Source organism: Coloeus monedula, assembly GCF_965178545.1.
Source record: "Coloeus monedula genome assembly, chromosome: 1".
Classification (NCBI taxonomy): domain Eukaryota; kingdom Metazoa; phylum Chordata; class Aves; order Passeriformes; family Corvidae; genus Coloeus; species Coloeus monedula.
In genome coordinates, this window is record NC_138781.1 from 5,914,895 (window position 1) to 5,941,446 (window position 26,552).

The window sequence follows — 26,552 nt, forward strand, 5'->3', positions numbered from 1 at the left end:
TCTGCAGTCAGCTGTTGAACAGGGCTTGGTTCAGGCGCTGTCTCAGTAGTTGTGTCCAGCTCCAGCGCTCTGAAGAAGCGTTTGGGGGTTTTTGTGGTTTTATAACATCCCATTTCCTGCTGTGTAAGCGCTCCTCTGCGCCGGGAACAGACATTGCTCTGCCTGGCAGCTTTGCTTAGACGTGGTTTATTCGCTTTCCATGGCTCCACGCTCTCGGTAGAGGGAGCCCAGGCCCCGTGCGGAGCCGGTGGGAGCAGGGAAGCGGCCGCGCTCTCCACTTACAGCCAGAACATCAACCGTGTGGTGACAGTGTCTCTTTACCCGGCACTTACCGACCAGGAAATGAGGGCTTGAACTGCTGTGGCACTGCAGGGAGCAGGGCTGTGGCCTGCACAATGACTGCTCTGCTGCAGCAGCGGGGAGTGGTTTTCATACGGATTCCCTCAGCCAAGCACAGCAAAAAGCAGGCAGTGATTACACTGTTAAGGAATTATTTGTATTTCATTCTTCTGTATCAAGGCAAGTGCTATAAAAATTGAGTGGCTTTGTATCTCTACCCTGAAGGCTGAAGGATTGCCAAAGCCAGCACTATGAGCTTCAGAGGGAAAGCCAGCTCCAGCACCCATTATACAGTGTTTCTTTACAGGCCAGCACTGAGGAACCTCTGGACAAAATGCAGAGCAAAAACAGAATAGAGAAAAGAATTTCAAATTGAAAACATGCAAGTCATGGATGTAGTTTTAACAAGAAGGAGGTGGAAACATAAAAATTTACTCCTTCCTTCCCCAACCTCCTGGCATGCTGGCATTGCCTGCCAGCCTCTGGGCATGCACTGAAGGCAGCATTGGGCTGCAGAGGCAGCAGTTCTCCTCTGAAGTGGCTTGCACAGCAAACTGGCAGCGACAACTTCAGAAGGGAAGGTTTGTCCTTGGGGAATTTAAAATTAGCATCATAACATGCAGTGCTTGTCAGAGCAGCCATTCATCAATGATGTAACTCTGCCATTGAAGTTGTAAGTGATCAGCAGGGCAGGAGGCATTGGCTGAAAGCTGTAAGTTAATTTTGACCATGTATTTGGAGGCACTGATATGTTTAGCAACAGGCAGAAGTGGTAATGACTCATTAATTCCACTCTTTGAGATCTCTCTCTGCTGATTGCATGTGCAGCTGCTGTATGCCCAGATTGGCTCTTGTGTCTCAGGTAGTGCATGTGAAGTTTTAAACAGAAAATACAGCCCAGGGGGTCTGAGCAACTCTGTCCATCTCCTAAAGGCTTCCTGTTTAGTGTTGTCCTCAGAAGCAAAATAAAGTCAGCTGCATGGCAAGCCACCACCAGCTCAGAAACGTGTCACTAAGATACAGTGACCAGCCTGAGAGGTTTACAGTGGAATTAAGTCTGCACAATGCAGATGTCCTCCCAAATCAGGTTCTTGGTAGGCATTTCACATAATTTAAATGCTGTTTCCTACTAGATGTGGAAACCTGTCAGGTAAGAACTACCCAAGCTGCTTAGGAGGAGAGGAGAGCAGGGTCTGTGATAGGCCTGGCCCACTGACACAGTGTGACACAGTGGCATCTTTGTGTGCCAGGTGACACCAGGGCAGCACTGAGTAAGGGCTCAGCACTCTCTCATCCCTGCTTTCCCTTAAGTCTGTGCTTTTGTGTCTGGTGACTCCTTCCCCTGATAGGGGAACTGAGCTTTGGGACTCTGGTGCCTCCTGGGAGGCAGGACAGTTCCACACATATCCAACTCCAACCCCAGCAGAGAGGGGAAGGCAAGAAATGTTTCCAAAAATCTATGTGAGTTTTTTTCCCCATATTCCATCCATTCTTAACTGCTGTGCTTCTGCAGCCAGGCCACACCCCCTCCCCCCCCCCCATATGAGACAAAAATAAAAACTAGACAGTCAGTTGTCTGTAGATACCACATGTTTATTAATCCATTCTAAAAAAGGATTACAGCAGTTTTATCTTGCTGTAGTACAGAATAAATAAAGCCATAAAAATAAAAACATGTGGTTAGATATTTTTGTACTGGTTCTACAAAGAGCGATATCTGCAAATAGAAAAATATAAGAACCCTTGTTAATTCATGGCTCAGTGGTTATCGGAGAAGGATGAACCTGGAAAAAGACTGGGAAAACTCTTGACTGTTTATCCAATGCTACTGGCAACCTAGCAAGACACAGCTTTGGGAGGAGGAAAGACAACACAAGGTCAGCAAATAGGGCTGAGGTTTAGCTTGTTCTGTGGCTTATGTTTTGTTAAAAAAAAAAAAAAACAAATTAATTTCTGTCCTACTACTCCCAGCTTCCCAGAGAGGTGTCTAGTCTGCTTTAAACTCCTGCTGCAGAGCCAAACCCTCCTGTGCTGGCCTTGTCAGCCAATGCCTGACCCAAAGGTCAGCTTGAAGATGGAATTCAAGGCCATCTTTCACTGCAGGACACGTTTCACTGCCACACTGGGCTGAACAGGGGTCATGGGAGCGGGCAACAGCAATGGCAAAACATCTCATTAGGCACTGGGCAGCCAGAGATGAAACACCTCTGTGCCTGAGGGAATTGACACCAGCAGCCATCAGGAAAGTTCCTAATTGCTCACCTGAACCAAGCTGCCTCCCCTCCCAAGCCCAGAGCTGCTCAGCTGAGTCATCTGCAGCCACAGGATCTGACCTGAGTCCATTTGGCAGCCACAGAGAATCCTGGCTCCTCACACAGAGGTTCAGGCAAAGCCACTTCCCATCTCTTTCCAAGTTCTGGTTTACATGGACACAGTGGTGCAGAAAACAAAAGGTTCAGCTTTGCTCACTGACATAAAGCCTGCTCTGGGCAGTCACATCAGTTCAACAGCCTCGTGCTCCCCATTCTCCTGCTGTACCATACAGCCAACTTTATTGTTGAAGAGACGAGACAGACTCCCCTTCTGGGAGCTCCTGCCCTGCACAGACCTCTCCTTCTTCAAGCGTCGCTTATTTCTCTTGCATATTCCCCGGATGTCCCAAATCCGTAGTGTGCCATCATGGGAAGCTGTGTAGAGCAGCTCGTTGTGGATCTGGAACAACAGGGTCACACTTAATACCGAGCCATACGGCTTGGAATTGGCACAATCAAACTGTCAAAAGTCAGAGCAAACACAGCTTGATCCCAACACTTAGGCCTGAGCTCATTGCAAGAGTCAGTATAAATTATCACAAAAGCTGCTGAAGTGGGATGAGACATTACCAAGTCAGGACTCATTTCTCAGCCACTTCACAGAGCCATAAACAGCAAGTTATTTATAACCCAGACCCTCTAGAAAAGCAATGGAGAACTAAACCCAGTGTCAGAGCAGGCTGTGGCTGGGAATTTCTGCACTGTTTTCAGACTGCTGGTTTTGATGTGGAGCTTAAGTAGGCACCAAAATCATCATCAGTGGACAGCAGGGGGTTCTGCAATGCTTCCCTTCTCATTTCCCTTCCTCCTTTGCAGTAAGTTAGAAGTACAATTCCTCCTTCAAACTCCACTGTTCTTCAAAGCCTGCAGTAATTTAACCTGGATTCACTGCTGTGGTTTCATTTCCTTTATGAACCATTTGCTGCTGTTGGTAATGTTCCCAATTGTCCTCATCCTGCCCTGGAAGCCAGAAATCAGTCTTGATGATCTTCCTGTTCCTGCATCAGTCTTGTCCCCGCCGTGGGTACTCTGTGCCAGCCTGCCCATGCTGTGACAGTGAGCATCCCCCTGGCTTACATGAAGCACCCCACAAGCACCACACCCCTCATCCAGCTCTCCTTAAGATCACCTTAAGATTGCCACTTCTCAGTGCTCTCTCTTCCCAGGTTTTATTGCCCCTGTACAGCTGGAAATTAAGTTACAAAGAAGAACACAAAGCCAAGCTTTGGTCTTGTTTATTCTTGGGGCTGCCCAGGGTGATTCTATCAGGTACTCCCCAAACACATCCAGGTGCCCACCTGCTACACAGCAACTGCCCGGTACTGGGAGTTCGAAGTTTAAGATCATACAGCCCCTTGCTAAGTCAGAAGAATATACATGAGAAAACCATATTTACAATTTTATGTGCTTGGGATCAACTCCAAAAGAAATTTTATCTCCTCTCTTTTTCTTTGGACTGTCAGCCTGCCAGAATTACCAACGTCTCACACTGTTAATGAAAATCTTCATTCTGCACACAGCTTATACTGAGTTCCCAATGCAGAGAGCTGCAGGTTCTTAAGAGTGGCTGCTTCATCTCTGGAAGTGTTCAAGGCCAGGTTGGAAGGGGAACTGAGCAACATAGTCTCGTGGAAGGTGTCCCTGCCCGTGGCAGGGGGGTTGAAATGAGGTCCCTTCCAATGCAAACCCCTCTAAGATTCCATGGTTTTTGCATGGCCACCAAGGATTATTAATTCCTCCTGTTTTAACTATTAAATGCCAGTCTCACTTGAGCCTAGACAATATGCAAACATTAACTTTCAGTTTTTAGCCAGAAGCAGAGACTCCTCCATTTGCCTGGCAGGATGTGGGTCAGATATCACTGCTGCTTCAGACTGTTTAGGGATGCCATGCCCCAGGGTGGTTCGGGGGATGATGCTATAATTATTCTGCCTGCATAAGGCAGGAATTTCTTTTCCCCTTAGAGCACTGCAAACACTTGTCATTAGTGTCTTGTAATGGAAAGGGTCTCATGAGGCTGGAGTCCATTCCATGCCTCACAAAGCATCAGTTCATCTGTCTCAGTTCTCGTGGCTGCTTATCCAACCTGACCTGAAAAATCCCTGATCCCAGACATGGGGTTGTCCCTGGGGACTCATTCTGTGGTTTCACTTATTATTATTAACAAGCTTTTGTAAAACTACATACAGAATATTCAAGTCTTATCCTAGAACAACATCCAATCCAAGACACACAGAACAGTCAGCCACACCAGTTCCCACAAAACAAATGAGGGAGCAACCAAAAGGAAGAAACCCCACCATGAAGCCCCTTCCTGACCTGGATACAGTTGATGATGAACTTGTGTCCTCGGAAGATCTTCTGCAGGACTCCGCTCCTGGAATTGAAAGCTCTTGCACAGGCATCACCACTTCCTGTGAACACTGACACACAACCACACAGCACAGCCAGATGTGAGCAGCCACGTGAGGTCAGTTCATACAAGTTCATAAATGTACCTAAAACCAGCTCCCAAGGGACCATGACATATCATTTTGATTCTCTCCTCAGTCAAACCAGATCATTTTTATTCTGCTGACCCCAGCATGCTTACTTTCAGCTGTATTTTTCAAAACACTGAACTGTCTTTAGACTGAAGTTCCTACACACACCAGCATTTCACTCCACACATGCTTCAAGTATCTATTTCTGCTCTTCACTTCCACAGATGTCTCCCTGCCTAAACGTGCCTCAATAATTCTAAGTAGGCAATTTATCTCAAGTCTGGTTTCAAGGATTTCCACTCAACCTTTCATTTGTTTTGCCAGAGTTATTTACAGCTTTCCATTCAGTACTCCAGTGACTCCATCACTTCTGCTGCTACAAGTGGGGCAGGGCTGGGGTAACTAAATTGAGCATGACCAGGAATGTTGGCTATTCATCAGGTTTCCTTAGAGTACCTTACATGTTGAAAGAAAAATTTCTCAGCACTTCAGGATCTTCAGATCAGATCGCCACAACTGGTGCATCCAGAAACTGTAAGGCCATGTTAATATTTGGATTTTGTACTTAGCAATATGCCCAAAAAGGAGCCCATTTTTCTGCTTTAAAGGTTACAAACTCTCTTTATAAACACTCGCTTTCCTTCAGTTAACCCAAACTCCTCAAGTTTATCTAGAGAAAAATATTTCAGAGCTGCAAAAAGCAATATATTCACTGGTGCCTGCATTTCATGTCTTTGTAAAAGCCACTAGCATGGAAAGAGTTTTACAAAACTGGAGTGCCTGAAGGCAATAGATTCCTTATCTTTTGGGAGAAGTCAGGGACTGAATCTCTAAAGAGGGGTGAAAAAATTATCATGGTAGTAAATTCAGGACTACAATAACAGATGGGAGAACAGACTATGTACTGCCACAAGCTTTTTAAATTCAAATGAAACAGCAGGGAGCTGGGCACCTCATGGGTGCACCTCCAAGAAACATCTGGATGTGGAAAATCAATGTCACTTTATATGGGCCACTATAATTCAATTTCCAACAGAGTCCTGAAAAAGCATCATGTCCCACTCTGCAAATGAGTAACAACAAAGTAAAGCAGGGAACAGGTACTGATTTTTTTCCCAGTGAATGGAAATCACTTAATTCTGTTACAGACATGCCGAGAGTAGGAACCAATTAAGAGCTGTTTTCACTATGAAGCTGCCAGTTTACTTCAGCTATCAGGACTTTGCTTTTGACAGACATCCTTTATGTCTTTTGAACTGTCACTCTAGATTTAGGAAGTCTCTCTGCACGTCTGAGTTTCAAAGAAGAGCTGTTGATCTAACCCAGATTTAGCATTTAAATATATACTTATATATACCACCTGTGAAATAAACAACAACAACAAAATAAAATCAGTTTTCATTTTTTACTTAATTTTCATAGATCCTTGGGAGAACAGTTTTGAAACATTCCCCTGGAACTTTTGCAACATGAAAAAAATATAAACCACATTAAATTTTTAACAGCTGTGCACATACTTCAAGAGAGAAATAATCAACATATCATTAAATAAATTAGATTGAGAACCAGCTGTAATATTCCCCATGCTATTAATTACACAAGCGGAAAAGCCACTGGAAACACATTTTGAGGATTTAATGCTTAGTTTTCACATCTGTCTGGACTCCCTGTACTCTATAAAGTGATTTTGGAAACAGACATGTATTTTTCATCTTTCTTCTACTCTATTTTCTTATTTAGACCACAAACTCGTTGGGGCAATGAGCCTTTGGGCACTGATCAGAGAGAAAGCAGAAGAATTAAGATCTTCTAACAGAAAATTACCACTTCTTGGCTGAAATGTTTTTTCATGCACTGGTGCAAATGTGACATAAACCATAACAAATATAATTTATACTGAAGCGTTTTCTCCACATTTTTAAAAGACAGTTCTGATCCGTCCCAGGTGAAGTGACAGACTTTTAAGCTACACTAGTTCCAACACTGGTATCCAGTAAACATCTCTTTATAATTCCAATTCTAACAAAATTATTAGATAGTGTGGAAATAAGTAATGGATGCACCACAATAATGCAAGCAATCATACTATATAAATTAATTTTAAGGGGAAATTTCCTCTTTCATTAATTTAAATGCATATAGTGCATTCAAACAAATCCCTAATATTTTTCTAGAGCACTTTTTCTACCCTTCAAGTGGAACAATTCGATACTCCCTGTTTCACACTTTTAGTATTTTTGCATTTGATTTAAATTGAGATCTTAAATAACTCTGTGAACTCTTCTATCACACTACCAGGATGTTCTTCACAGATCTGACTAAATGCAGCAATATTGTCTTTATTTTAATTCAAAAAAAGAGTGTTGTGGAAAAATAATGTCTGTGTATGGCAGGGACAGGGTGGTAGAATGAGGGGGAAGAGAGGGAAAGCTGCAGAGCTGATGGTGGTGGCATCAGATAATGAAACTTTTGTTTGAGCTAAAACTTTCTTTTCTTTACAGTCTGGTCTAGTCTCTACTGCTTGCATGAAGAGTAGGATCAACACTGAAGAAATGCAGCTCTGGAGGTTTCATTACTGAAGGAGACAGTCTCCATCTCCCACCCCGACACGAACGTTCCTCACAGGATCAGGCAAATATCAACTTAGCACAGTTAGCTCACCTTTGGCTAGTCTTGACAAATTCAATGTTTGGGTTTGTGTCTTTATAATTAAAAGGGGGCAAACACACAAACACACAAAATCATTGGTATTTTGTCTACCAATGATCATCCTGGCTTACAATTTCTGGTTTCATTTCCCTTGCTCTACCTGCCTGCATCTTGGAGCAATAATAACTTCAAGGTGCAGTGTAGGTTCAGACCCTTTCCCCTTCCATTTCAGCCTTCTAGCCATCTGCAGAAGCTGCAATCAGCAGAAATTACTACTTGCAGGTAGGGGAGAATGGGGTAGTTCTTCCATGTAGGTGAGGAGAGCTGAAATAACCATAAATTACAAATAAATAAATTACAAATAAAAGCAGTGATGTGGGACTCATGCTGAAAGGAAGACCAAAAAAGGTTTCCTGACTAAAATTCTACCTCTGGGCTTGGTTACATGCTAAGTTTCCAAACATAATTAAGAAATCAATTCAGTTACTGCTTTATAAATGTAGTGAGGAAAGCATGGTGCCAGACAACTGCCACTAACTGTGCAGGTACAACTCTCTGCTAACGTGCACCATCTTGCATCTGTCAGCCATTTATCACCATCACACTGAGAAGCTGCCAAAAGAGAGATCAAGGCCCAGATAGCAACCATTCATTTAGTGTGATGTGTTCACTTCATAGCTGAAGTGCAGAAACCAAAATCAGGAAAGCACTGTGAATGCCTAGGTTAATTTAAGACAGCCATGGCCATCTCCTTCAGGGTAGGAAAGAAGAAAAGGAGGGAAGAGGGAGGGAAGAGGGAGGGAAGAGGGAGGGAAGAGGGAGGGAAGAGGGAGGGAAGAGGGAGGGAAGAGGGAGGGAAGAGGGAGGGAAGAGGGAGGGAAGAGGGAGGGAAGAGGGAGGGAAGAGGGAGGGAAGAGGGAGGGAAGAGGGAGGGAAGAGGGAGGGAAGAGGGAGGGAAGAGGGAGGGAAGAGGGAGGGAAGAGGGAGGGAAGAGGGAGGGAAGAGGGAGGGAAGAGGGAGGGAAGAGGGAGGGAAGAGGGAGGGAAGAGGGAGGGAAGAGGGAGGGAAGAGGGAGGGAAGAGGGAGGGAAGAGGGAGGGAAGAGGGAGGGAAGAGGGAGGGAAGAGGGAGGGAAGAGGGAGGGAAGAGGGAGGGAAGAGGGAGGGAAGAGGGAGGGAAGAGGGAGGGAAGAGGGAGGGAAGAGGGAGGGAAGAGGGAGGGAAGAGGGAGGGAAGAGGGAGGGAAGAGGGAGGGAAGATCTTTCTTGGCAAGCAAGTGAAGGCACGTCAGGTCCAACACCAGAGGCAGGCTAAGACCAGGATGACACAGAGAGAGGTTCACTGATAAAAACAGAAGTGCTGTCTTGCAACCCAAACCCAGACATGTAGAAGGAAAGCCAGCACAGAGAGGGATTTAAAGAGGGATGTTTGATGGTCAGAACATACTGTTGTGTCAGCAACAGACACTGATGTACAGAAACCACTGTAAACAGTGAAAGTGGGAGAGCTGAGTCCTGAACATTACTAAGGCAAGCACTGCTTGGCTACTGGAGAAAGTTGGTTTGGGGAACAAATCCATGAATGGGCACAGGTAATGGGAAAAAACTTGTGGAAAATGAGTCTAGGAGAATGTCAGAGCCTGAACAGGAAGCCTAACAGTTAGAAAGGAGCAGTGAGCATCTGAGGTGTGATTCTGGTTTAGGACAGGGTGTTACACAGAGTCTACAAGGTAGCAGAGGCTGGCACAGGGCTGTGTGTCCAGCAGCAGTAGCACTTTCTGTCCCTAGCACACAGCAGAAGCAGGTGACAGACACCAGACTAGTGAGGTTAAACCACAGCTACACAAACAACCCCCAGACAGCTCAGGATTTAAGCCACTTCCCTTGGCAACAAAAACAACAGAACTGCCTCTTCATTTGTGAGAAGAGGGGGGTGGAAAATGGAGGGAAGGTCTAAGCTTCCCACATGGAGTGGTGCAGCAGTTTGGTACTGAATGTAAACATACTGGAGTTGAAAAAAAGTGACAACTTCACAAGCATTCAAAATTATTCTCCATTAACAACCTTCAATCAAAGACAAACATTGAAAAGAGACTGGAGGGGGCTGGACAACATAGGAAAGGCAACTTACAGATCCCAGCATGGTATTTCAAAGTGCTAACGCTGTGTTTGTGAGCCTTGTACGTCTGGATCCGCTCCCCAGTGTCTACAAACCAGCACTTCACTGTCCTGTCCGCACTCCCCGAGTACAGGTGACGATTCACCAGCTGAGGGGAGAGAAAAACACATCAGCAATGGCCTCTCAGGCACCTCCATGAGAGAGCTGCACTGAAGGGACTCATCCCAAGTCAGTTTCCAACTCAACAATGAGCAACAAGCTGCACCTTGAAACAGAGGGGTGGTGAGCAAACCAACCTTGAGTTCCTCACAGTCGCATCTCCCACTGACTTCTGGGTCTTAAAAACAACTCCCAGCTTTGAGAACATAAAAATTTAGCCCATCTGCTGATGCCAGCAAGCAGGATTCCAGGGAGCTTAACAATGCTAACCCTACTTCCATAATCAGTTTCATTACTAAAGCCTCAAAAAACCCCCAGCAGTGCAGTTTCTGCAAAGCATATTTGACAAGAATTCTTACCAGACTGTAAGTTTTAGTTACAATAAAAAATTCAGAACAATTCTGAGTAACAAAAAACAAAAAAAAAAAAGGTAAATTAAAATTAAAATCCTACACACCATAAACCAGGGCTTATGTTTATTATCACTCTGCACAAGTCAGTATTTGGAATGACTGGTGAGACTGTTCTGTATCTACATTTCCACAAGTCTTTTCAGACTGTTATTGAATGATTAAATAATTAACCATCCTGCCACAGGTTTTTAAAATATCTTCAAGCAGATTGTCTTCTGCTCTGTGTTTCCCAAAGAAGAACAGTGCCTCATTGCACCAGTCATCCTGCCCATTGTGAGAACTCACTGGTGGGGAGGATGGGGTTTGTTCCATACAGACAGGACAGGGAATGACAAAAGGAAGGATTGCAGTTGGGGAACAGAGACAGAGAGAAAATAACTGACCTGTGCAAGACTAAAAAACCAGCCAGTGCACAGTAAACAAACTACACCAAGCCTGGAAGCTCAGCAAGGAAAAACTCCACAGTGCATAAAAAAATCTGGCATTCTCTGTCTGTGTAAAGAAATCAAACTGAAGGTTTTCACAGCCATTGCTCTGTAGAGCCCAACTCCTGCTGAAGGCAGCCAGTCACTGCAACACCTGGCTGTAGCTCAAGGTAAGTTTTACAGACTTGCAGCAACCTCTGCATCACAGGGATGGAGAGACAGGAGGGAGAATCCTGACCCCCCCACCAAGGAGTGGAATTTGCCTATGGAGCAATGAATGGTACCTTGTCTGCCCCCAAACACACACATCAGAAGGTCCAAATGACCAGCAGTGCACAAACCCCTGATGCTTCTCTGGTATCTCCAGGAAACCAACAAATGACAAACCAACTTGTCATGGTCTTGCTTGTAGGGCACTTTCAAGAGTTTGTTCTTCTGCCACCTTAGATTTGGTCCCCACTCTTTGCGTACGCTGTATCTGTAAGGTTGGAATGTTGTTCATGCTCTTCCATCTCCACTCCCAATCCAAAAGGGAAAGACCCCATTCCCAAAAGGCATCAAAAGTGAGCTTTGTACAAAACAACATTGCCCTGTGTTACAACATGAAAAAAAAGGTTGAGATACGAAGCATTACAGTGATGGGGTGGTGATAACCCACACAAGAAATGTGTGCAGGCAGACCAAGAGGCTCCCTGGCCACAGCTCCCACCAGCCCAGCTGGAGCAGGACATGCCACACATCCTCCCAGCAGAACCTGGCCTGTGGGAGAGATTTCATAGCTGAATGCCAGGAGCTTGTAAAGCACAAACCACTGTAAAAAGCCAGCAATACTTTGAAATGTCACTTCCTATTACTTTTAAGCTGTTTTAGGAACAGCATTAATACGGCATCTCCATGAGGAGAGAGAGCGAGTGGCCAGCGGCACTAACAAAACCGAGAGCCACAAGTTAGCCTGAGGAAGGACTTTTAAATTTCAGTCTCTCCCTGAATGGGCATGAAGAGCATTGTCATGTGCACCTGCTAAATGGAAGAGGATGCTCTGAGGCAAGATCCTGCTGTGTGGTTCGTGGCCAAGTGTTGTATTTCTTTTTTAGACATCTTGCTAGCAGCATCAACCCACCCACTGAGCAAGGAAAAACACTAAATTATAACCTCCTGCAGGTAAATGCCACTCTGCATTAATGGTACATTAGGTTAGGCTGCTTCACTTCTACATTTAAGTGGGTGTATCAATGCCAAAGTGAAACAAGAGAGCTGCAGCTTGCCTGGATTTGCTAATCTGTTAGATATAAAAATGTATTAAATTATGTGGACTTACTCAGGTAATTTATAGCACCAGGATTTTAAGAGCCTTAGAATCACAAAATGGTTTGGGTTGGAAAGGACCTTAAAGATCATCTCATTCCAAACCCCTGCTATGGGCAGGAACACCTCCCACTAGACCAGGCTGCTTCAAGCCCCATCCAACCTGGTCTTGAACACTTCCAGGGACAGGGCAGCCACAGCTTCTCTGGGCAACCTGTGCCAGGGCCTCCCCACCCTCACAGCAAAGAATTTCTTCCTAGTATCTAATCTAAATCTACCCTCTTTTAGTTTAAAACCTTTCCCCCTTGTCCCATAACTCCATGCCCTTGCCCAATGTCCCTCTCCAGCTCTCTTGGAGCCACTGGAAGGGGATTTAAGGTCTTCTCCAAGCCTTCTCTTCTCTTCTCGTCTCGTCTCTTCTCGTCTCGTCTCTTCTCGTCTCGTCTCTTCTCGTCTCGTCTCCAGGCTGAACAACCCCAACTCTGTGCTTGTCTCCATAGCAGAGGTTCTCCATCTCTCTTCAGCATCTTCACAACATCCTCTGGACATGCTCCAACAAATCCATGTCTCTCCTGTGCTAAAGACTCCAGAGCTGCATGCAACACTGCAGGTGGGATCTCACAAGAGCAGAACAGAGAAGAAGAATCACCTCCCTTGACCTGCTGCCCACACTGGTTTTGCTGCAGCCCTGGATATAGCTGGCTTTTCAATGTCTGAGAGCTGGTGAGATGGTCAGCACATCAACCATTTCCATTACATTCAAAGCCTTTCTGCTGCCCCATGAAACACTTCTGTGCACCTTCCTCCCCCTCACCAATTTAAGCAGATGAGCACAGTAGCAAAGGATTCTCAGCCCTGCATGGAAAAGGAAATATTAACAGGTTAAACAATCTACCAGATGCCACAGACTGAGCCTGCAGCAGACCCAACAGCAAAATCCAGGGCAGGCTCTGACTGTCACACAGCCCCTCATTCCCATGGCATTTTTATAAAACAGCATGAAATGGCTATCAGTAGAGAAAGCCATCAAGAGCTCTCAGCTCAGGCTGAAGTTGCAAATTAGATATGCCTTTAGTGACATGATAGGCATGATCTCATCCAAGTTGGTACAGATTTCCACAGCTAAGATAGTCCCCATACAGTCACTGTGGTCTAGGACAATTCCTCTCTCTCATCCTGAGGCACATCTGAAACAGATCATGCCTTAAAACTTGCTATTTCTCCTTCCCAACAAGGACAACCTTCTCAGGTGTAGCCAGATCAATTTAGGCAAGATCACTCCTCCTTCACTTGACTTAAGATAGGTCTAGCTTACAACTCCAGCCTAAGTTACAACACTTCAGATATCTGCATTTAATCTGTATTTAAAATAATAATCATCATCACTTTCTGTTCCCCCAGCCAAAGCACCTTACAAGCTGGCCTCACACTCTGTGGTTTAAAAACATTTAGTAGACACAGTTACATATTCCAGTCTGTGACTGCCCAGAGAAGAGGTGATATTTCCAAACCTGTATTTTCCTTGGCTGGCTTTTGAGCACTTGGTTCACTTTGGCCAACTGCCCAACAAAGCTCTTGACACAGAAAACCATGGCCAGGCAAGGACACCTGTGGCAGAGTGGACAACACAGAACAGATTTGCAGCTCAGATACCAATGGGCTGAGTGGACATTTCAAACCCACACAGCTTCAAAAACATTAAAAACCTGACAACAGTTTGATGTCCAGTTCTAAAGCCTCAGCTAGACAGCAGAAAAAAAACCATTGCATTGATATTTGCAATTCTTGATTGTTAATTTTTCTCATTGCTATGAGAGATTTGGCTTTGAACCAGATGAAACACTGAGACATGTGAATGGAGCAAATTTGTCTTAACCCTCAGGCCAAAGCACTGGAGATGTAACTCCATGTCATTCCATGAAAAGGTTCAGTCGAACTGCCTGTGAGTTGCAGAGTAATAGCAGTAGCAAAAGACAAGTTGTAAACACTTCAGTAGTTACAGGTCTCATTAATAAGAAAAAGCTTGGTTGTAGCCCCCAAACACACCAGAATTTTAATAAAAAAACTAATTATCACATCCAGGGTTGGTCTCTCAAGACAATCACAACCCTGTTGCTTCACAAGCTTGGCTGAATGGATAAATGCAGCAGCTTAAGACAATTTCTACCTGTAAGAATGCCAAAAATATCTGCAAAAGAGCTGTTTAGCAGGTATTTCAACCTTACAGGAATGGACTTTGCCCTCCCAATTAACCTTTGCTATAAGAAACAATTTTTAAACAGCCAAGGAGAGGCAATTGGTTCTCCAAAGAGATTTGGACACATCCTTTTGCTGAGGGGCACTGCACTCAAACTGGCTCCCATGAACTCCAAGATGAGTTCACATCAGCAGCCACGTATCCCATCACCACCTTATTCTTCTCATGGGGGTCAGTGTTCCTACAATCTGGAATTTTGGTCTTCTGTTCACAGCCACTTCTAAGTCCAAAATCACCAAACTGGACCAATCTCAAGTTACAACTATGTAAGCCTTGGGCCGAGTTAAGAGTTTCAGGATCCCATTCAAACCACATCCATTTTAACGAGCTAACAAACTCCCTGTGGTCAAGAAATTGTTGGCGCTTTTTTTCCTGAGAATCCATCTAGAATGAGCTCTCTGGGCTGGCTGTTAAGAGAATGTTTTTCAACTTTTTTACCACAGTGCAAAGTGATGGCCCAGAAACATGTTTCATTCTTAGAGGTGTTGTACACCTTCACATTCCTCTCATTCACATCTTCATCCTCTGATGCAACAAATACAAACACAAATTATGAAAAAATCCGTGCACTTAATTCAACTGGTGTGGCAAGAAAACATTTCTGTCCCCCACATGATCACAACAGTTAAGTACATAAACAGAGTTCAGGCAGTGGCTTTGTTCAAAGCATTCTTTTCTTCTAGTCAGCTTTAAAAGGCAACTGAAGGGAATGGTCCAAACAAAGGATCTTTTGCAGGAAAACCAGAAGCAAGTCTTTGCCCACTCATGTTCATGTTCTTCAAAAGGGAGTTTTCTTGCAAGAATGTTTGCTGTAGGATCCAAGCTAAATTCCAAGCTGGATCATTTCTCTCTGCCAGCTTTGGGCAGCACAATTTTGATAAATACTTGGAGGCAGAACAATCACCAAGGACAAAGCAATCCTTGTTAACAGTTTGCAAAGCTTCTTAGGAGAGACATTTAGAAAAACATACACAAGTAAATATTTAAATCAGGGTTATTCAGCCTATTGCAGGCAGTCACATTAAAGAAAATGCATGTTTGATTTTAATTGCAAATATTGGTCTTTAGCCAGGCCTGAAATTTTTAAGTGGAAGAATGAGCATGAGCTATGTGATTACACTCAGCCCACCCTTGCTTTTTCCCATCACTTCCTATAAAATCTCATTATTGGCTCTTATACGAAGAGGGAGCTCCCAAAACAGCTGCTGTACTTTGTCTGCCAAGCTATCAACACACCACAGGAGAAGGAGAGTGAAGAGTTCTGGCTGCTCCACTGTGAGTTACCTTGCCTGACTGGGAAAGTCATGTAATCAATGCTGCCAAAGCACCTAACATGGACCCAGTTCCCACTGCAGACAGAAAGCCTCCCAGCAGAACCTCTCTCTGTGCAATTTAAATGGTGGAAGGAAGAGAAAAGTGGTATTATCACAAGCTGCAGAACTCCTTTGGCAGCAGAGCACACACAGTGGGTTCAGCTGATCACCTTCACCAGACTGACTCCTGGACAGCAGGACAAGCCTGGGGAATATGAACAGCTCACCCTCATCTCTCCCTTGTCCAGAACCACCAAGGACAGGGGACAAGGGAAAGACCAAAGCTCACCAACACTTTCTGTTCTGCCATGCTAGGTAAGAGTTGTTTCCAGGCTCCTCTACTTACACTACCTGGCAACAACACCTTCAAGGATCTTCAAGCAACTGGGGAACATTGAAAATCTGAACGTGTCTGTAGCATCACTCCCCGGCTTTCCACACACCAGCACTGCAGGAAGCAGCGTGGAAAACATGGGTGTGCTTTATGGCTATCTACCCAGAAAACTCCTTCAAGAAGCTCCAGGAATTTCCATTCACTGCTACAGCAACACTATTGGTGTTTACTGGAAAGTAATGGGAGATGACTGGAACAGGCCAGACCTAATTTGCAGAAGTTCAGAACATCCCGGGGCATTCCTGTTAATAACAGCTTTTTAAAGTTGGGGAAAATATGGTCTCAATATCCAAATTTTTCCTGATCTGTGTCCAGGATGAGGAATCACACTGAGTATTTCTCAAACTTTTTGAAAGGTCACCCTCCCTTAGGGATCTTTATTTGAATAAATAAAACCAAAAGAAGTCTCTATTTTTCTTTTCCTTTTTTTCTCCCCACACAAGCATTGTACCACCCAGAGAACAGGTAACTGCCTTCAATTCCTAGTACCAACTCAGCTCCTCCAGGACAGGAGAGTGAAAATCGGATGTAATTAGCAGCTCACTGCTGCACTGAAGAAAACAAATTACTGTCATCAATTAAAACTGCTGGCTACTGTAAGCAAATCACAACTACCTGAGTCCTCCTGACCCAGGGTCTAAAAAATACCATTCCAACTCACTGCCACAGATTGCAACACTGTCACCAGGAAGCCTGAGGCAAAAAAGGCCCCCAGCACATTTTGAGAACAAAACAAAAATAGTAATAAAAAAACCACCTCTATTCAGGAAGTTTCCTTTCTGTTGAAACATCTTTGTATGGATTCTGGTGATTGACCCCTTTCTAAAAGAATGAAAATACCATGTGGGCTGTGCTGAGTGGCAGCCAAGTGGAACAGAAGGGATAGTGTTGAACCCAGAAAAGCAGAGAGAGGAATTAGGAAAGATCGACAGCCCAAAGCTATTCAACAGCAGTGACTGCTTAAGCTGGGATAAGTTTGAGAGGCCTGAACACTAAATGCTCTCTGTGGGGGCTGTTTGTACCTCAGCTGGACCCTCCCAGCCCCACACATTAACTGGTGATGAGAGAAGTGAGGGGCTACCATATCAAGAAGATTTGGCCAGGGCTGTTGCCAACACAGTCTTGGCAGCAGCAGCAGTCTTGTGTACTCTGAATTGTTCAGGTTTTCCAAATAGATGTATTGGTTTTGCTTTTCTTCTCCCGTACAAGAAGTTCTGTTTGTTTAAAGCCATTGTTTAACTGTGCTCACAAGCATTGCTCATTCCTGAGCATTCAAAGGGCGTAATTGAATTTCCCAGGCTTCTGGGAGAGGTCAAGCCAGTTTTGTGTAACAATTTTAGCAAGAACCCAATTAAATTAAAGCAACCTCTGTTGCTGACAATCTGTGCCTTGGAGAAGGGTTACAATTAAACAACAAAACATAGCGTGACACTAAGGACAACAACAGATTTACTTCAGCATCCTCAGAGTACATTACTACAGTATCATAAAAATAAGGTTTAACACTGAGAATTTATCCAAGCAAGACAAACATCACTCCAGGGCAATACGATTTAGTGGGGGCTTGTTTTTTTTTCCTTTCTAAAACTGAAGGAAAACAGAATTCCTTCAGTACTGCTATGTTTTTAGTCCGCTAGTGTCAGCTGTAACTACCTTATTTAGAAACAAAGGCAACTTTTACTAAAGAGCTGTTAAAGATACATCCTGCAGCCTCTGTAAGGGAAAAACATTTATGGACAGCAAACACAAACAGGGAGAGCAGCGAGAAAAACTACTGTCATTAACTTCAGTCAGACACATACATGTATAAACATTTATGCTGACCTGAAACTGAGTTACAGACCATCAGGTACTCTCTTTAAATACACTATTAGCATTTTCTGGTGGATAATGAGTGTACAGGATAAGTGCTTGTGCGATAGTTTCCCTCTCGCTTCATCTGCCTGAACTCCTCCCCTTCCCTGCAACATTAACAAACCTGGCAGTATTCAACAGAAAAATACTGCAAACAGAAAAACAGAGTATAGTTTTTCAGATCACATTACATTTTTTCCCCTCTCTCCTCCATCATTTCCTGATTTCTCTCCCCCATGCGCTGCTTTTCTTTTCCATTTTCCTTGCCCGTTTTCTTGTCTTGGCCATCTGTTTCTCCCTTTCTTCTCTCAAATCATGTCTGTGTGGTCTTTAATGTAGGATTTCTTTCAGCTTTATGTTTTCCTATTACCTTTTGCCCACAGTTTTGGGTTGGGCTTTGGGTTGGGTTTTTTGAAGTTATCTGGTTTACTCTGAGTGTTTTTCCCTTCCCCTTTTTAAGTTACCTGACCCTGTCCCTGTTTACTTGCTCAGGTTATTATCTTCAAAGTCTGGTGATGGTGAGCCTGATTACACAATCCCACTCAGATGAACAGTGCTCTCAGCACACCTACTCATGAGTTCCACAACCTAGTGGGATTTATATAGATATTGAGCTAGAAGTTAGACCAGGGCAACCACTAGAAGCTAAGAGGAGATCAGAAGGTGTTTTAGAGAAAGAGGGTTTGCCTCAAGACCAGAGAGCACTATTCTTTTGTTACTACATGAATATTTAAGCTCACCATTTATAACATGTCTCAGAAGAGCTTCTTTATGAATGAAAAGACACCTGAGACCCACATGAGTTAAGACATAGACACCCAAAGGCTCTCAAGGAAACCTCTGCCCTTACCTCTAGGCAAATTACTGATCCTTGGTGCTCTTTGAAGACTTTCAGCTGCTCTCCAGTGACAATATTCCAGGTCCTGATGGTGTAATCCGTGCTGCCAGAGAACAGCTCCCTGTTTGGTGCATCAAGTATAAGGCATAAGACGGCCCCAGTGTGTCCCAGCAGGGTCTGGTAGCAGCGCCCGCTGGACACCCACCAGACCTTCACAGTGCAGTCCGTGCTCCCTGTCACCAGCAGGTCCCTGCTCACTTTCTCCTCCTCCTCCTCTTCCTCCTCCTCTTCTTCCAGCACATCCCTGGAGGAATAGTGAGCTAGAGTCAGGACACAGTTCCGATGGCCCCGGAACTCCTGGATTTGTTTCTCTTTGTCCACACTCCAGCAGCGGGCTGTCCTGTCATAGGAGCCACTGAAGAGATAGTCCTTGGCAACCAGGATTCTGCAAAAAATAAAGATTGTGTGTATGAACAGTATTGATCTTTTTACATAACCATCTTTTGTCCCAATTTCAGTGCCAAGTACCCCAAAGTATGAAACAGCAGCATGAACATAACATCTTTGGCATTTTTAAAAATCAAACACTTCCCTGTTTCTACTTTTAAAATTGAGATCCCTCATTCAGGTACACTGATGCAGATATTTTCACACTATAGCACTGTAAATTTGAGCATTTTGTTTTGCTAAAATCCCTTCCATCTGGGATTATGAACTTTCTTAAGTTATATATAATACCTAGAAGTTTGTTGTGCTGTTTGGTTTGGGTTTGTTGGGTTTTTATTTAATTAATTAATTTTTGGTAATTATTCATTTATACTTCTTTATAAAAAATTATTTAAAAACAGACCTATGACAATAACTTAGAACAATAACAACAACACAGCAGCAAAACAACATTCCAGGAATCTGAACTATAACTGACAGTGTGAAAATAGCCATCTTTCCATCATCAAGTAAGGAGACTGCAAGAAAAAAAAATACACCTCATTTCACTTATTTCGGGATCTCAAAAAAGGTAAAGCAAGAGCACCCCACTTATTACATAACTGAAGAGCAAACCAGAGTTTACAGCTCAGGAATTCAGCTTCCTGGGCCTTCAAAATAATGAGTTGTAGCTGCACAAACATACAATAACAGAAAAATCTCTACAGTTCATCTTTCCAAAACAGAGATAAGAGAACATCCATAACTTGCCTTCTTTGTCAGCTGAGCTTGGTCCTCTGGAACCTTTCAAACAGGCAACAAAATCATATGAATGGGGAACACATTTCCCATTTGCTGATTCAAGCAAAAATCAGGCCAGTGCCAAAACACAGAGCCAGCCTTCCTAACTATTTACAGAATCTCGCTACATATCATATGTGTTTTGAGTTTAGAAAGGAACTAAAAAGCCCACATGCCCACAAGAAAAGAAATGTTAAAAAAATACCAATCTTTGACTGCTCTATTTGTCATTAATTAAATCCAGTCCAACTATTAATACGCACTTCAGATGGACAGGCCAGTAAGCCACACACAGTAAGTTTATTATTACTTCATTTGCCCAAACAGAAATAATAATTACAGAAAAATCCTGACTTTATCCCTCTTGCTGACACAAAAGCTTGCCACAATGTTTTTAAACCTATTTATCAGAAGCATCTGTTATCAATTGGATAATTTCTTCTGGAATTTCTTTCCTAGACCTGGATTCCATTCCCCTGCTGTGTGCCTTTCATTTCTCTCCTATCTGTGTCAGCAGTGTTGCTAGAAAAACTAATCACTGCAGCACAGAACATGAACTCTGGGGTTTCCACAGCCCCTTTTATGAGTGCAGTAATGGGGAACTGCAGTGAAATGATAAAATGTGTGATAACAGATGACAGAAACATGAGGGGAGAACCCCACCTGTTGACAATTGATGTGTGGCCTCGGTAAATGGCCAAGCACTGCCCGGTCACTACGTCCCACTTCCGAATGGTGTGGTCAGCACTGCACGTGAAGGCAGCCTCGTTCTCCAAGTGGCAAAAGGTGATGTAACTTTCATGTCCTAGGAATAACAAAGGAAATCAGTCACTGTGCATGTAGACTAGTCCAGCTCTTCACCTTAACCAAAAGAAAAATACACACTAATGGACCAAAACTCCAGTTTTAAATGCACCACTGTGCTCTTCACATTTAAGGATTTGTGTAAAGCACAACCATTTCAAGTCACAGCAGAAAAATTCACTAGTATCAGGATTAAGTGAAAGAGTAAAACAGTACTGTTTCACCAATCAGGTAAATCAAACAGTATTATAAAAATGCAATGAACTAAACGAATATCAATATAATAAAACTCAGACCAATTAAGTTTGAAACCAGTAGAAAACTAGCTTATTTTTTTAAATTAAAAAATGCTTTTTCTTCCTTCTTCTGAAACCAGGGAGAAAAAGGCTGCATTTCATCCCAGCCCATTTATTGTCAGGACACAAACAGTCATAAACCAAAGCATGAAACTCTGAAAAAATGACCTGAGACTTACCAGCAAGTTTAATTTCATTGTCCAGGCAGAATGAAAAGCAAACAAAAAAACATATCAGGTAAATAGTCAGCCAATTTTTTCCCCCACCATGACTAATAACATGAATAAACACCAGAATTTTCTAAATATCACTATACCTTCAAGAAAATTACACAGAAAGAAAAACCAAGAGCACAATTGTTTATACAGTATTCAGAGTATACAGAGATTCTACAGTTACAATAAAAACAGACACAACCACTGGTCTAAAAACATCCCACTGACAAACAAGGCAATGCCAGAGAAGAGGAAGCAATATTACCACCTCAAGCTTTTGGTGTTGCTTAGCAAGATATGTCATTTTTCTATTGTAACAATAAATGCACCACATTTAAAAATCACCTTAGGATTCAAGTCCCAGCTTCATCCAAGACCTCTTGTGTGAAATTGCTGTCACCTATCTAATCATTGGACTACTATTACCTTGAACCCTTGTGTTTTAACATTTAGACTGTAAGCTTTCAGGAGCAGAACAGTTTCCTCTTAAGTCACTATTACAAGAGCGACAGTTATGGTTGAAGTTGGTGGGCCCTACTGTGACTTAAATACTATCCTTTGAGAAAAGAAAATTAAGAAGGGCAAATGTGATCAAAGAGAGACAGATGGACAAAGGTATTAGAAAAACAGAATGTTGTAAAATAAAGAGATGGTAAAAAAACGGAGGGAAAGAAGACTGCCCAGTAAAACAGTTTCACTGACTACAAAAAACAGATTTCATTACAACTTCTATAGTTCAAAAGCCTTGTTGTAGTTCAAAAGCAAACCAGTATCCACACTACAAACATATGGCTTGTTTCGTCTAAAGAAAATTCATCAGATGCCAAAAATTAAACCGATCATCAGGGCTATAAGCAAAACTACACTCATTCTCGCATATTTGTGAAACTTTCTGCAAAGCAGCCTGAATGGATCAGGTTGAAATCACTGGGATTTTTCTTACAGCATCTTGTAATCCAGCTCTGAGATGAAAATAGCACCTTGGTTACTGCACCAAAGTCTGCCAGCCAGATTTTAACCATCAGTCATACCCGACCCACACACAGGATGCCAAAACCCCCTGTGGCAGACAAGGTCTGGTGCTGGTCTGGCCAAAAGCAGCCACCACACAAGTCTACTGGTTGTGCTGTGGTAGAGCTTGAAACTGCACTAGAGATACAGGTTTATCAGTAATTATAGCTTGTAAAAATTAAAATTGACACGACAACTCTGTGTGTGCAAAAATATAAAATACATACAATTATCTGATTCGACTGACAGTTAACAAACCACCCAGCCAACCTTCTTCAGAGTTTACCCTAAACACTGGCACTACTGGCAGATTCCATAATAATGAATGCTATCCAATACATTGCTCTTTCTAGTTAGAAGTTAATTAGTGGTTTAAAAGGATTTCTAAACCTAAAGCAAATGCAGCGAGTTTTCCAGAAGCTAGAACCATGGCAGGATGTGGGGAAAAAAGACAATACTCCATAGTGAAAAACAAGCAAGCAAGCAAACAACAAGGAAATCACAGCAATGTGATTTCTTCTTTGGAAGAAAAAAACATTAGAAATTCCAAATTTAACAGCTTTATTTTTTCTGTATGAAAAGAACATGAGTGGGAACACAAACATCTTTATCCCATATCTAGATGTTTGCATGACCGCTCTGTCTACAGAATTTTTTTTTCTTTTCAATTACTATTATGCTAGTCTAAGGATAATAAATTTTGTTTAAGATGCAAAATGAATTGAAACTGAAAAGGCCCAGCAATTAACATTGCTGTGTGTCAAATGAGGAGGGAAAACAAAAGTAACCTATTTTAGCAAGGTTCCTTTCCAGACCTCTGGGTCAAGAGGTTCTAAATAAAGACCACCTGGAAATGAGATGATTAAAAGGACCGGAAAAAAAAAAAAGGGGGGGGGGGGGGAGGGGGGAAGAGAATAACAAAAAGTAAGTCAGTATTGTTTCCCAGTGTAAAACAGGGCTTCTAGAAATTAACATAAGTTAAACAATTTCGCACACCCTGAGATAAAAGGATCCGTGCATTCAGTAGTGCTGGTAACCTGTTTTGGGTTGAAAAAGCTCCTGCTTAACGTTGCTATAATAAACACCAAAACAAGCAGGATTTTGGCTGCCCGGCAGGGACTGAAAGAGACCAGAACATGCTGTGTGGCCTGTGCCATGCTTCAGACCCAAACCCCAGGCGAAAAGCCGCTGCCGTACCTTGGAAGTGTCCGTGGCACTGGCTGTCGGCGGTGCTCCAGAGCCGCGCGGTGCCGTCCTCGCTGCCCGTGAGCAGCCGCTGCCCGTCGGGGCTCAGGCTCAGCCAGTTGATGCCCCCTTGGTGATCCGTGCAGACCTTCACGGCCGAGCCGCTGTTCCCCATCCCGGCGCAGATCACGGGCGCTCTGCAGCCCCCAGACCGTGGTCGGGACCTCCGGCCGTGCCCCACAGACAGACTTCTGCCATTACCTCAACTCCGAAACATCAGCACAGCAGTCCAGGCTCCTGCACAGGGACACAAAGGGGGAACGGGAGGGCGCGTTAAATCATTTCATCTCTCCCTGGATGCATCGTTTCCTCAGCCAGGATGAGCCGAAGCTATTGAGCGCCTGTTTCCCCGCAGGATCCGAAGCCCCACGGCGGCAGACGGGCGCACGCGCTGCCCGGGCTGCCCTTTCCATGGGCACCGGGGCACGTTCAGCCCCTTGCGGGGACTCAGCCCGAGCGGCGGTACCGCTACCTGGTGCCCTCGCCGAAGCTTCTGCTTCTTAAAGCAATCTTAGGGCTGACTTGGGGCACGCCGAGGAGGCAACGCCTCCGAGATGGGAGCCCGGGCTCAGGCGGCCCCAACGCCTCGGGCTACCGCCATCCCTTCCACACGGCCGCCGGCATCTCGGCACTTACCGTCCCCGGCACGGCTCCGGCGGAGCGATCCCGCACTCGCCCCCCGGGCTGGGGCAACCTGCTCCCGCCGGGGCACCGGAGCCACCGCCGGGCCGACCACAGGGTCCTCCCCCCCACCGCCGCCGCCGCCTCCGCCCCGCGGGGAGACGGGAAAGGCGCCCGCCGTGCCCCCTCAGCCCACCCCGGGGCGTGCCTTCACCCCCCGCCCCGGCCCTGCCTCCATTACCCCCGCTCCACGTTAGAGCTGCTTCCCCCCTCGGCGGCCGCCTCGCCCCGCCCGCGCCTCGTCCTCCGCTCCGGAGGTGCCCGGCAGCGCTGCCCCTCCGGGACGGCCTCGCCCCGCAGCGACTCCCCTTCCCGGGGCTGCAGCCGCCCCTGCCGCAGCTCAGTCTCCCGGCGGGGCGGGGGCTGCGCAGGGGCGGGAGGGTCTCTCCCGGCTGAGGTCCCGTTAACAATCGCGCTGCAGCCGGAGCAGCCCGACAGCACCCCTGCATCCCCGGCGGAGCCCCTGGGCTTGTCCCGGGGGAGGCAGCGCTTCCTGCGGCACGTTCGCCCCTCAGGACGCCCGGCCCCGCCGCGGTGTCCCGGCCGGCAGCGGCCTTTCCTCCCTGGCTTCTCCTGTGACTCCCGTGGGGACGCTGAGGCTTGTGCTGGGAGCTGCGTTGAGGGAAGCCATCGCCTTTTGTTCCTCCTCTCGCCCCTCTCCCTGGGCGAGCTCCTGCCACGTTTCGCGTCAGGAGCTTATTAATGGAATTAATTGCCCTTGCCCATCCAGCCCCTGCACCCCATGGTCACGGCTGCTGCAGCGGGCCCCAGCTTTGGGGTGCCTGAAACCACCTGGCCGAGTGCTCTGACAACATGGGCTGAAGGGTTCTGTCCCACCATGGTGTAATTAAATGTATGAAAGATAAATCCCCCGGGCAAAGTGATGTGGAGAGTCCAAGAGCTCCCAGCAAGGCAGCAGGAGGGTCTGGCGTGAATTCCCCCCACAAGAAAAGGGGAGCTGCAGCTAATTTGCAGCTAAAAGCATGCTGCCAGGGGTAGGATAAATCCCAAAATCTCTTCTCCAAGCTTCTGCCCCATATGATCCGAAAAGCACCTTTTTGTGTCAAACCCCCAGCCCTGGCTCTGTTTCACAGCGTTGGTGCAGTATTGGGGTTCAGCAGGCGCTCGCTGACATTTAACAGGGCACCAGCCCTGCTCTGGCATGAGGTGCCCCAGCATGTGGACTGGACAGAAATGTATGCGTTAAATGGATAATTCCCAGTATGTGTTATTTTGCACATCGCATTCTGGCAGAGGTCAAACAGGACTAATATGTCACACCCAGTGCAAACACGAGGTGATCGCCAATCAGCTGCTGGTTGTAGCCATGCAGCCATGGAGAAACTTGCCAGACGGAGCTGTCGGTCTGCAAATTTGGGTTTTGTGAGGGTCAGGTCGAGCCCTGTGGCTTGTGGTCCCCAGCCAGCTCTTTTCTGAAGACAAGCGTTTCCACACAACCGCTGTGCATTCAAGAAATGACCGAGAAGTTCTGGTTTGAGACATGAGAACTGTATTTCTTCCCTCTGAAAATCACATTATCTGTGAAAAGATATTTTTTTGGACATGGAGGCCTGGGAATCGGCTGCTCTCAGGGAGTGTCCCTCACCATCTGCTCGTACATCTGTCAAATCTACTCACAAACCCCTGCCCAGAGTCCTTGCTCAGGAAACTGTAGGATAGATTAGCACTCCTTTTTATTTTCCTGTGCTGCTGTGGTGTGAATGAAAGGAAAAATTCAGATGGAACGGACCTTTTGTTAGGTTTGAGGCAGGTCTGCACATTTTAAACCCACACAATTTAAATCTCAAGGGGAGGCTGAGCTAGAGGGGAAACCCTTGGCCACAGCTCAGCCATGCATCAGCTGTAGGAGCAGAGGGTGTGCTGTTCCTTCCCTTGCTCTTTTTAAAGCCTTGTCAAGGTTTTTTATTATTATTTCAAATTAATATTTCCCTCCTGTGGTGACTAGTGAAAACATCTGAGCTTTTGAATATTTTCATGAATATTTATTCATTTTCTTGAGGGTTTTTTAAAATCTTTTTTCAATTGGTTTTATCTGCCTGAATTTTAGATAAGTTTTCTTTATTGCATTTGTGTTCTTGTGGTGGGTTTTTAATTGTAGGATAATGAAGAAAGTAAAAGAAAGTTACCTGCTGCTTGATTTTTCTCCTCAGGGCCCAAATCCTGCAGTGAATCCTCCTTCATCCAGACAGATGTGT

General features: G+C 44.9%; 1 protein-coding gene across 3 annotated transcripts; it reads right to left on the bottom strand.

Moving 5' to 3' along the window:
* Window positions 1-1,917: 1,917 nt before the first annotated feature.
* Window positions 1,918-24,546, bottom strand: WDR86 (WD repeat domain 86). 3 transcript variants are annotated; one of them, XM_082294068.1, is made up of 8 exons: window positions 24,292-24,433; window positions 23,608-23,892; window positions 20,748-20,889; window positions 19,063-19,302; window positions 18,870-18,978; window positions 9,912-10,047; window positions 4,971-5,074; window positions 1,918-3,051 (listed from the first exon to the last, which is right to left on the bottom strand). In XM_082294068.1, the coding sequence occupies exons 2-8, from the start codon at window positions 23,768-23,770 to the stop codon at window positions 2,833-2,835; spliced, it is 1,113 nt and encodes a 370-aa protein (XP_082150194.1). In that variant the 5' UTR covers window positions 23,771-23,892; window positions 24,292-24,433; the 3' UTR covers window positions 1,918-2,832. The 3 variants fall into 3 exon arrangements, with proteins under 3 accessions (XP_082150194.1, XP_082150193.1, XP_082150192.1); XM_082294067.1 differs by lacking the exon at window positions 24,292-24,433 and adding an exon at window positions 24,518-24,546 and having other exon boundaries at window positions 18,870-19,302; XM_082294066.1 differs by having other exon boundaries at window positions 18,870-19,302.
* Window positions 24,547-26,552: the final 2,006 nt, after the last annotated feature.

Excerpts from the sequence above, each read along its gene's own strand:
- WDR86 (XM_082294067.1), bottom strand. The coding sequence starts at position 23,770 with ATGGGGAACAGCGGCTCGGCCGTGAAGGTCTGCACGGATCACCAAGGG. Across the intron at positions 20,890-23,607 it reads GTGCCACGGACACTTCCAAG|GACATGAAAGTTACATCACC; the intron begins GTACGGCAGCGG and ends TGTTATTCCTAG. Across the intron at positions 19,303-20,747 it reads CACACATCAATTGTCAACAG|AATCCTGGTTGCCAAGGACT; the intron begins GTGGGGTTCTCC and ends TATTTTTTGCAG.